Source organism: Parasteatoda tepidariorum, chromosome 10, assembly GCF_982258835.1.
Source record: "Parasteatoda tepidariorum strain Cologne lab strain chromosome 10, Ptep-v5.0, whole genome shotgun sequence".
Taxonomy (NCBI): domain Eukaryota; kingdom Metazoa; phylum Arthropoda; class Arachnida; order Araneae; family Theridiidae; genus Parasteatoda; species Parasteatoda tepidariorum.
This window is the reverse complement of record NC_141764.1, coordinates 336,228-349,017: the sequence shown is the minus strand read 5'-3', so window position 1 is coordinate 349,017 and position 12,790 is coordinate 336,228. Positions and strand designations below refer to the sequence as shown.

The following is a 12,790-nucleotide window of genomic DNA, read 5'->3' as shown; positions in this document are numbered from 1 at the left end:
TCGATTTTGACTTCAGTAGGTAGAAAGGAATACAATTTCTTTTTTTCTAAAAAAACATCAAGATAATAAAATATTTTGCATACATAAAAAAAAACTCCCTTTAAAATGCTACTAGACATTAAAACTCGGTTGGCATAGAGCTTAATGATAAATATCGGTAGTTTTAAGGATAACATTTGTGAATTGTGGTCAAATTTACACGAAATTTTCTCTCAAAATTTCGTTAAATTTATGAGTACATTAATTTTACAGTTCATTCAGGAAGTAACAAGGGATATTATAAACTAAAGTTAATCAAAAAATATATATGTATTTTACCTACGTTAGTGTCTGAAAGGTATCCAAAATTTGGCATTAATTATATATATATATTTTTTTTAATTTTAAATAATAACATCTCTAAGTCTAATATGTTTCTTTAATGCATTCCCCTCTTGATTTAATTAATTAAAAATTCTTACTAATGAAAATTGTCAAGTTATATTGAGCTATCACGGTCCCTCGTACTAGTGGAAGTGAATTATTAATCAGTTTTTCTTTTCATAAAATTTAAACAAATAATTCCCGAATTAGTTGAAGTATGCTCGTTCTGCTTTTTAAAAAAAATCGTGTCAGTATTTATATTACTATAAACAAATACAATTATGAAATATTTAAGACTGCTAAAGGTATATGCAGGGTGTCTACGCACCTGGAAAGTCATGAATTTCGGTATTGAGCAAAATTTGTCATGATTTTAACTATTTTTTAGAAAAAATCATGGATTTAGGTCGCCGAAGCATCTAATTTTTAAAATGGAATTTACCCCCCCCCCATTTTATTGAATTCCGAATATCTGAATTTGTAACAATATCCCCACTCACAGTCATATTTTATTAAAATATAAAATGTTTTTATCATGTTCTTTAAAAATTACGGTGTTCTTTCAAAAAATGAAAGAAAAAACATCATTTCCAGAGCGAATTATCTTTTAAACTTCTGTGATTTCAGAATTTTTGTTATAATTTTTTATTTTAACAATTTAAAATTCTATCTTAAGCAAGCCAGTCAGTTTTTTTATTCCGAGATGAGAACAGAAAAATCAGGAGCATTTCTTTCCTTTCTGATAAACAAGAAAAGTATCTTTAGAATATAATTCTTTAGGAAAACAGGAAAAAAAATTATTTGCTTTTGTATTTTTTTCAGCTATTTTATTGCTTCAACTCTTTCTTTACACTGTTTTTTAAATTTAGAATCTATAAATATGGAGATGCAGAGTATAACAGTTTTGGTTATACCTATCATTTCAATTAATGTTATTATACCGTAAACCGGGGCGAGTCTACCCATTTCAGTTTTATTTAATTTTCACTATTTTAAATTGCAAATAAAAAAAATTTTACCGACGGAGGACTTAGTTCAGACTCTAAGGAAGATGGCGCTGTAGTAGTTTGATCCGTTTTTATTTATTTGGTGTCTTTTTAACCGACCTGTTTAAACGTCTTTTGAGAGATTTGTATTGAAAATCAGCAAACTTTTAGTTGGTGCTCCGTAAGTATATTATTATTATTACTATTTTCACTTTGGGGAAGTGATAAACTTATCTAAGACTAAGATTACATTAATTTTATATGAAAAAAAAAACAAAAAGAATGTAAGTTTTGCTGTTGTAAACAAAAAGCCAGAATTCGCGGGGCGAGTCTACCCATTCGTATTTAGTTTTAATAAAGCATAATAATATAATTTAGAACTTTGTTTATATTAAAATTAAGTCATTTTAAATGAATTTGAGTATATTATTTTAATTCTGCATTGTAAGAAAAATCACACCTCCCAAAAGAATGGGAAAAGGATTTTTCATGATTCCCAATGTTTGAATTTCGATTTTGTTAATAATCTTTAATTATTATTATTTATTAATTATTTAACTGTAAATTTGTATTAATTTTAATTTATTTTTATCAACAATAATCAGAAAAGAATGTTATTTTATAATGTTAATGATTATAAAAACAAAACTGTGATCAAAATGTGATAATCGATTAAATACTCAATTTATGTTATTTTATGAATAAAAAAATGGAATATATAATAAAGTTATGAATTTTACTTCATAAATATCCTATATAGTAACTAAAATAACAATTTAATAGTAAAATTTGATTATTTACAATGTTAACATTCATTTTAGTAGAATGGGTAGACTCGCCCCATACGAGAGATTTGTCAGCAGTTCTATAAAAAATATACAGTAACAGCGTAACTGTTAATATTTTCTAAAATCGATTTCACAGCTTTAAAGAGGGATAAATAGCGATTCCGAAACACCTATTAAAAGCCTTTTTTCTTTAATATTTACAAAAGTTTGACCACTTGAAAGTTGACAAACTGAAAAAATGGGTAGACTCGCCCCGGTTTACGGTAATGCTTTTTTAAATTTATTTTGTTGTGTTTTTGTCGAAGAAAATAGTAACTTCGTTAAGTCATGAAAAATTCTTGCAATTTGTCACGAATTTGAAAATCTAAAAATAGCAGATACCCTGTATATATGCCTCCTTAAGTAAATCAAATAAAAACTATTTTTATTCAATCAACGAGAAATGATAGCATATCATCACGCATTACCATATTTTATTGCTATCACAAACTTTTCTTCAGTTCTTTCTTCAAAACAAACTTCTGCTGAATAAACATGTGAATATTTAATTAAAGTGAACGAAATGAATAATGCTGATATTTGAATTTGATAGACAAGTAAACGTTAGCTTTATCTTTGCAATTCGTTTTTATAGTGTTTAAGGTTCATAAAACTTATGAGGAATGCAAAATGAGCTTATATTTTTACTACTTTTTTATTAACTAATAATATTTTAGTCTGTATTCTTTTGGTATTATAAAATATTTGAAATACAGAAATTTGTTAAATGTTTCTTTGAAGCTTATTTGCAGGAGTAAGATGTTTATGAAAAAAAAATCACTTTTACATCTTTGTTTTTTTTCTCCCTTTATACGTCATTGTTAATTGTTTTTTTTTTTTTTTTTTAATTTTTATTTCCTTTCTAAAACAATTTTATAAATTGTAATTTTTTTTTTTTTCATTTTAAGAGCGTTTTTTTTTTGCGAAATAAGATTCTTAGTTTTTGAAAATTAGTGTAAAGGTCGCTTTGAATCTTGTTATTTCAAATATCCAATAGCAAGTTTTGATTTTGAGCAGCTTTATAATACATAAGAAATTGCTTTTGAACAAAACGCATTCTTACAATTTTAAGAATGTAAAAAAAATATAGAAATATAATGCAATTTTGATGTTCTTAAAGATACTAACTAAAAATAAATAAATTCATATTTTTGAAATAAAATAAATAATTTATTATTAATAAGTAAATTTTTATTTATTTTTATCAAGCATTCATTACTTTGTTTATTCAAAAAGTTACGTATTTATTTTAATTATTACCTTATGTATCATTCCAATTTTTAAAAATACGACGATACGTTTTATAATTTTTGTAAAAATTTATTTGAAACCAGCTTCTAAGAAGTTTTAAAAGCATTATTTTTCATTTTTAGGACATTTCGGAAGATTTTTACAAGTATTTTTTTTAAAGAATTTTAAGGTGATCAACAATATAATTTTCCATATTTGTTTCGAACATTTTCCACACTGTTCATTTTCATTAGAATCTTAACATTTTAGAATTATTAAATAACAAATGAGACGGCTTAATATTGCTTTAAACAAAAAATAAATTTTATTAACTTCTATGTCTAACCGAAAATGAATACAATATTTGAGAGGTATTTCTGCTCTAATATTTGTAAAAGAATGTGAGGTAATTTTTTGCTGAATTTTTATCTAAAAATAACCCAAATTTGTCAAAATTAAACTTAAATATGAGTCTGTCATAGTTACCAGAGAAAAGAAAGAAACTTTCTACACTTGTAGATCAATCACGTAGATTTATTTCGTTTTTTTTTTTTTTTTTTTTTTTAAATTAGCAATAAAATAAGCTCAAATTCACGCGCAGATCATCGGGCTGCCAAAGGGGTAGAGCCATCCCCTCTGCATAGGTTCAAAATTGTGTTGGCATTTCTTCGAATCATTCTAAGTAATATTTTCCAAACCGTCGCCAATAGCCCATCTTGCAGCGCTTGTGTGAAATGAATAAAGTATCGTTACTGTCTTAGAAACTTGCAATTACGAAAGTGTGTTAAAAATGTATTGGGACTATAAGGCAAAAAAAGGAAATTAATATTCGATAATTAGTTTAGAAATATCTACTATTAAATTTGTTCTAAAAAATATCATGTGGGCCACTCTACAAACTGCCAAAATGCAACTATAGTACTAAAATTTGACGTGTTAAAAGAGCCATTTTTGCTTATGAACTTAACACAAGGTTTTTTGTAGTTTTTTTTATTGAAATTATTATTTTGGATAAAAGAAAGCTCAATGAAATATTTTTGTAATGAAAACTAATTCGATAAAAATGTACTTCATGCACATCTATTACAAAAACATGTATAAATCCTATAGGGGAGTGTCGGGTACCCCCGCCCACTGTCAATTTCATATGTATAGAATATTTTTTCAAGTCAATGGGCCATCGGACATTAATTGTTATATTAAAAAAGATTATTTTCAAAGTTTCAAGTATTTATGCAGCTGGTTACATGGTAAACAATAGTTTTGAAAATATGTTGAATACAGTAGTCAAATTTTTTAAATTTCTATTTTTTTAAGTTAAACTATACTTTTTTTGGTTTATTCATTTTGCATTATTTAATTAGATGATAAAACAATAGAAACATACAAAAATACTGATTATTACTCAATATTATACAGAAATATAAGCAATACTCCTTAAGTGGGCCGGGCTACCCGACTCTCCCCTAAGTACGGTTCAAAGTAAAATATAGAACTAACGATTTTTTATGCTATCATATGGTGTTTTTTATGCTATTATATGGTGTTTTTTCTGTTTTTTTCTTTCTATTGAAATTAATATTTAGTATAAAAGAAAATTTATTGAAATGTTTTGTAATGACAATTAATTCTAGAAAAAAGTGATACATGCAAATCTATTACAAAAGCATCTATAAATAGCATTATTCGCAGTAAAATTTAAAACTAAATAATGTTTTATATAATCATGTAATGGTTTTTCCTATAGTTTTTTTTATTAAAATTATTATTTTGGATGTAAGAAAACTTATTGAAATATTTTGAAAAGAAACTAATTCTAGGATTAAAGATCACGTGCATATCTAATTACACCAGTAAAGCGAAAAAAATGTCTAGTCATTAATGATTTTTTCTAGCATTATCAGCTTTAAAATGTCTCAGAGAAGCGCTTTAATATCGACATTCAAACGAAATTGCCCAAACAAGAGTAGCGCTGCCGACAAGTCACGTGATCCTTTATCGAACGGTTACTTTTACCGTTCTCCCTGACGCAGCTCCAAATATTCCGCTATTCGAATGTTCTAAAGCACTTGCTTTATTATTTCTCCTAAAATTTATGCTTGTTCCTCTTTGCTCTCCGCGCTCTCAGTTTTGTATTATCAACGATATTTGAACTTTAAAAATAATAGTCTGCTTTTCCTTTAAACTTTCAGATTGTTCCACATTCGAAAAGTGTTCGATTCGACAAATGTTTTTTCTCGGAAATCAATGAACTGGATTGCTCCTGAAACATGATGGTGATAGGTGACGAAGCATATTGTTAGTTTATTCAGTTTTTTCTTTTTAAAGTTTGAATAGAGTTTGCTTTAATGATGGATGAGAAAATATTAAATACCATTTCAAAATCAATTGGTTTTGAACAAGTTCGGACTAAATTATTTCACCGCATTCGTCTCTTTAAATTCACTTGACTAGCCATATTATATTGAAAGAAGACAATCAGTTTTTTTCCAAAGCTATTTTAATTTAATTATCTTTGTTAAAATTACCTCGAATTTTGTTAAAAAATATACATTGATTAAAGAGAACAAATTTCTGACTTGGAACTTGGCAGAAATTTTTTTTTGTTTACTTTCTTTTTTAATTTTTTTTTTAATTGTTAAAATTATTTTTAGATTCTAGAGCGAATTTAATTTAAATATTTGAAAAATTTAAGAGTGCAGGATTTACTTTTTAAAATTTAATTCACTTATTTTTATTTTCTATGTTAAAAGTAATTTCTTTGCATTTATGATGTTCAAATCGTTGAAAATTTGCCATTTTGTGAATCTTCGAAGAGATGCAAAGATCAAACCAAACTCTCTTTGAAAAGAAAAAGTTTGCTTAAAGAGAATTTTGCGATGGAGAAGATATCCCTTCAAAAAATGGACAGTGATTCAACTCCAGACAGTGGTGTCAAGCCAGGCCTTAATGGAGAACTGAGTTTTAATTTTGAAGCAAGTTCCAAAGATCGAGCTTTAATATATGAAGCCCCCAAAGATTATCGAACTCTCTTTTGGGAACACAAACACACAACTATCACTCTATGTTTTGTGTTCTGGTCTTTTGGAACGTGTGTAGCTTTCTTAGGTCCCACTTTGCTAGATTTAGGCTGCAAAACTGGAACGGTATTTTCAACCATGTCTTTTGTGTTCTTCAGCCAATCTTTATTTATTTTGCTGGGCTCTGCTTGTGCTGGATTCATGCTGAAGAGGTGAGTTTATTTCTAACACTATCCTGTTCAGCAATGCATAAGTTACTGTCTAAGTGGTTATACATTTAAATTGGAAAAATTTCCAGGTTATACATTTAAATTGGAAAAATTTCCAGGTTATACATTTAAATTGGAAAAATTTTTCAGGTTATACATTTAAATTGGAAAAATTTCCAGGTTATACATTTAAATTGGAAAAATTTCCAGATTATACATTTAAATTGGAAAAATTTTTCAGGTTATACATTTAAATTGGAAAAATTTCCAGGTTATACATTTAAATTGGAAAAATTTCCAGGTTCTACATATAAATTGGAAAAATTTCCAGGTTATACATTTGAATTGGAAAAATTTCCAGGTTATACATTTAAATTGGAAAAATTTCCCATCTTTAAATTTTAATAATGTGAGAGTTTTTGATTGATTAAAATTGATCTGATGGTATATTGAATTCCGTAGATACCAGTTGATGTTCGACAAAAACAGTCAAACAAAACATTTTCTTTTCAATCTCAAATTATTATTCTGTATGTTTCATGAAAGAACAAAAAAAAAAGGCAGAAAACCTTTAAAATATATACTTTAATTAGAAAATTATTGAAATTCTCACAGAATTAAACAGAAACTAAGTTTGATCATTATCGAAAATATTACTAGACAAATTTTGCGTGAACTGAAAAAAAATCTTAAGAAATATTTATTCAAACTTAATTCACCTTAAGGATATGTATTTACCTTAAGGAATTTTTTTAGATATTCTAAAAAATCTTAAGATGTTTTAAGGTAACATTAACTCAGGAGACTGTCTTAAGATTTTCTTAAGACAAACTTAATTTACCTTAAAGATATTCAAAATGTCTGCATTCTTAACAATTTCTTAAGAAAATTATATTTGTAGATGTTTTTGTAATAGATATACATGTAGCCCTTTTTCCAGAATTAGTTTTCGTTACAAAATATGTCAATAATTTTTCTTTTATACTAAATAATAATTTTAATAGAAAAAAGATACAAAAAAGCTATGTTTAGTTTATAAGCAAAAACGGCTTTTTTAACACATCAAATTTCAATACTATAGTTGAATTTTGGCAGCTTGTAGAGTGGACCACATGGTATTTTTTACAAGTTTAATAGTTGATATTTCTAAACTAATTATCGAATTTTAAATTCTTTTTATTGTATCATAGTCACTAATGACTAGACATTTTTTTCACTTGTGTTATTAGATATGCGAGTGACTTTCAATTCTAGAATTAGTTTCCTTTACAAAATATTTCAATAAGTTTTCTTTTGAATAATTTTAATACGAAACTGTAGGAAAAATCATTACATGATTACGTAAAAAAATATTTAGGTTTATATTTTACTTCGAATCGTACTTATAGGATTTATAGATGATTTTGTAATAGATATGCATGTAGCACTTTTTTGTAAAATTAGTTTTCATTACAAAATATTTCCCTAAGTTTTCTTTTATACTAAATAATAATTTTAATAGAAAACAACAGGAAAAAGTATTGTATGATTGCATAAAAAATATTTAGTTTTATATTTTACTTCAAATTGTACTCATAGGATTTATACATGTTTTTGTAATATATGCACGGAGCACTTTTTTCTAGAATTAGTTTTCCTCACAAAATATTTCAATAAGTTTTCTTTTAAACTGAACGCTAATTATAATATTAAAAAAAACTACAAAAAATTATGTTAAGTTAATAAGCTAAAATGGCTACACATCAAATTTCATTACTTTAGTTGAATTTTGGCAGCTTGTAGAGTGGCCCACATTGTATTTTTTACAACAAGTTTAATAGTTTATAATTCTAAACTAATTATCGAATAGTAGTTTCTTTTTATTTCATCAGAGTCCCTAATGACACTGACTAATGACTAAATTTTTTTTCACTTTACCTGTGTAATTAGATATGCGCGTGACTTTTATTTTAGAATTAGTTTCCTTTACAAAATATTTCGATAAGTTTTCTTTCGTCCAAAATAAGAATTTTAATTAAAAACCATAGGAAAAATCATTACATAAAAAATAATATTTAGTTTTAAATATTACTAAGAATAGTACTTTTATGATTTATAGATGCTTTATGCACGTAGCATTTTTTTTCTCGAATTAATTTTCATTTCAAAATATTTCAACAAGTTTTCTTTTGCACTATGTGATAATTTTAATTTAAAAAAATACAAAAAAAAAACTTGTATTAAGTTTCTTTTTTTTTTTAATGAAACAAATCTATTTGATGGATTCACAACTGTAGAAAGTTCTTTCGTAACCATGGCAGACACATAATTATGTCTAATTTTGACAAATTTGGTTCAATTTTTAGATTAAAAAGCTTCGAAATTTATAACAAAAATAATGGTAATGTTATTTGAAAACTATTTAATTCACAAAAAAATTAGCGATTAAATATAATAAATAACACATAACGATTAAACAATGCGTAAAATGTCCTTGCGTATGATTTTTTAATTTTATTTTATAACCAGCGTTGTGAAGCCGACCCATTCTTGAATGTTCGCCTTTTAATGTTAAACTCCGAAGCTTTGAAATTTTGAACCCAAACCAGAAGACAAGGGAACTCTTGGATCAAGCATTGGGAGATATTTGCTTTCGAGGAGAACTTTTTAATGGAATTAACCCGCATTTGCGTTACATGGAATATCCACGATAACCACGAAAATATCCCACGATCGGCTCGACGACGAGGGGATTCTAACCCATGACCCTCTGAGGATATTTTACATTAAAACTGTTGTCGGTGGGAGACTGGAGCAGAATTCGTACTGGGATTCTAACCTTGGTCACCTCATTGGGAGGCGAGCACTCTATCCCCTGAACCATCCCAGCTCATGACGTACGTATTGTGATAAAATGTCAACAAATGACTTTGTGGCTCTATTCGTCGCAGAGTATGATGGATGTTGCGGCATTCCATAAAATGCCTAGTCTTATTAAGCTATCTATAGAAGTTATATCTGTATAGTCACCATTAGTCTATCTATAAAGACATATAAAGCTATCTATAGCATTCTGTAGAATGCCAGGAGTTCTCAGCCTGAGTATAAAATAAGAGAATCATTATATACTTTTCTTATTTGTTTAGAATATATATAGGTTTTTTAATACCCATTCTTGACAATGTTTAAAATAATGATTTCATTCTTCGCTGTTTGATTTTAGGCATTCTATTCAATGATTAGTCTTTTTCCATACTCTGGGTATACTCGTATAGGGAAAATTTGGTATTTTGCTATTGGACAATTGTAACATGTTTAGCAATAGCAATTTCTAAATTTCGATTCTTTTACGATGTCGACATCAGATATTTTTACCTTTTTTTTTATGAAAGGATATTTATAGATAAAGAAAAGTGGAGTAATTTTTCTAATTGGTTTTTCCTTGAAAAAATCATTTATGAATTGATAACTTTTCAAAGAACGATATACATCTAAACTATGAATATCTTGATTAAACTTGACAGTTTTTAGAACAAAAAAGTCTTCGGATAGTTACAAAGCTTTATCTATACATAATAATAAACGCGGCTGTGTGTGTGTGTGTGTGTGTGTGTGTCTGTAATCACAATATATCGCCCCAGAAGCCTCGCCCGGGCACGAAACTCGGCCCATAATTGTGTTTTGACATAATGAAGAAGTATTTTTTTTCTTTTTCAAAAATTTTGATTAGTTATTTAGTTATCAGTCATTTTGTAAGTTTATGCTTTTCGTCTTCAAAGAGCCATATTCAAAAAACTATTAAAAAATGCATATACTTTTCCCCACTCTTATAAATGTATGCTAATGCGAACCTCACAATTGAAATATTAATTTTCGACAACTTAAACCAATAATATACGAAGGAATTAATAATTTAATTATAAAGTTCGCATTAGTTTACATTTATTAAAGTGGAGAAAAGTTTAACTTTTGTATTAAAAATGTGGCAACATATTCGATACGTAAATAGAACGCTTCGCTTTGATATATTTGTCGCTGTTCATAATTGTTATAATAAGTTTTTCTTCTTCTTTCCACGCTCTATTTTTTTTTTTCTTAAGCGAAGACGATAATTTTTATAGCGATATTGTTGTACTTTGTACAACTAAAAATTCTTTTCACAACACTTTAAAAATATTTACTTTATTTTCTTTATATATACAGAGAACAGTCGGCAAAGAATTCGATTAGGTTGAAAAACATTTCGCTAAAAAGGAACGAATTCCAAAAGAAAAAATAAACAACTTAAAGAATAAAAATGCTGATGCCAGCCAATTTTTTGAAAGTTAACTTAGAAATAACAAACCAAACGATGTTAAATAACAAACCAAACGATGTTAACAAAATGACGTAGAAAGCGCAACTAGATCAAAATTATACAAGCTCAACTAGATCAAATTATAATACCTGAGTGCTTGACGTAACAGATATAGAAATAGAATTTGATACCATAAAAAATTATATAGAAATAGAAATTGATACCATAAAAAATTTATTCGTTTTCGTGTTCTTTTCATGTATTTAGCATTTTAGTTTTTTTTTTTCTTAAGCGTTGTAGCTATATAATTTCAAACATCCTCAAGAGCTATAACACATCTGCAGCAGAACTGGATATGAAGACAAAATTGCTGGACAGGAACACTTTAATTGTCCACTAATCTTCAGATTTCCTGCTATGTTTTAAAAAACTTTATTTGTGAAAACCTTCAGAGTGGCGGACAGCTGGCCGCCTTAGGTGGCTAGTAACAAATAAATCTCAAAACATTTCATAACCGAAAGACTATTAGACTTAGCGAGCAAAAAATTGAATAAGGACCTTGTAAATATAAAAATAGCCTATCACAATCTGGATTGAACCGAATGTTTTGTCTGACAAAGCGGTAAGAACTGGCTACTTTGTCGCCAAAAAGGAACAAAAAAATGTAAACATTACTTAATATACAGTAATGCTAATCGTAGTCCTTGTGACGCTCCCAATGATATGACGGGGAAAAAATAATTTGCAATGGATGGAAAAAAATTTATTACATGGCAGAGATATTTAGGTCAAATGAACTGCAGTGATTAATTATTTGTTTGTTTGTTTTTTAAACCGAAAGTGAAAACAATCAATATATTTCAGATTCCTGCCGGGAGAAGAAAAAAAAATTTCTCAAACGAAATCATCGGAAGTTATCTTCGGGAAATAGCTCTTGTTTCCGTTATTATGCGTTTAAACCGGAAATAATAATTACTATTCCACGCTTTAATGCTAATGGAAGAATGAGATGAGATGGGCAACAAAAAACCTGAATTTTAATGTCGAATAAGCCTTAAAACCTTTCGATTTTTTTGAAGAAAAAAAAAAATACTTCTCTTTTTTTTTCTTTTTTTTTTTCAATAATTATTTTTACCGGATCTGATGAAAAAGTTTTGTGTATTGTATTTGAAAACAACTTTTTTATTTTTAAAGGTATTTTTTTCACCAATTTCATTGTATTTTATTATTTATATATATATATATATATATATATATATATATATATATATATATATATATATATATATATAGTATATATTACTGTGAATGACCGAAATCGGTGGTTGGTTGTTGTCTTCCGGTGAATGTTGACAGTCACTTACAGTCGCTTTGGTAAATGTCTGAAATATATTCATACAACAAGGACTAGTTAAGTGTGCCACTGCCTGGTAAACACTTACCCGGTTCTCCGAACAATGATGTTTTTCCTAAACTATCCTCAGCAGATATTAGAATATCGAATAAATATAATAATATTAACGAATAAATTAATATCAAATGGGATATAACAAAATTTCGAACATTCACCAAAGCGACTATGTGATTGTCGACATTCACCGGTGAAAGTCGACATTCTCCTGATATCGGCCATTCACAGTCAATATATATATATATATATATATATATATATATATATATATATATATATATATATATATTTCTCTTACACGGCACCAAAAAAAAAGCCTCATTACAACTCCCCGAATAGCAACGTTAGAAAATCGACCAATGATTGCTGCTAAAAATGTCACATGGCAAATGTCACATGAGGTGGCTCAACATATAGTGCTTTTAAAAACGGAAACAATAACCAATGTGAGCATTATCAGGTTGTTCA

General features: G+C 27.4%; 1 protein-coding gene across 2 annotated transcripts in view; it reads left to right on the top strand.

The window, feature by feature from the left end:
- The first annotated feature begins 5,332 nt into the window (after nucleotides 1-5,332).
- The window catches only part of LOC107440853 (solute carrier family 60 member 1), a 37,965-nt gene continuing 30,507 nt past the window's right edge, over nucleotides 5,333-12,790 (top strand). For both annotated transcript variants that reach the window (XM_043047832.3, XM_043047831.3), the window contains exon 1: nucleotides 5,333-6,638. In XM_043047832.3, coding sequence (XP_042903766.2) covers nucleotides 6,286-6,638 — 353 coding nt within the window. In that variant the 5' untranslated portion in view covers nucleotides 5,333-6,285. The remainder of the gene's footprint in view (nucleotides 6,639-12,790) is intronic.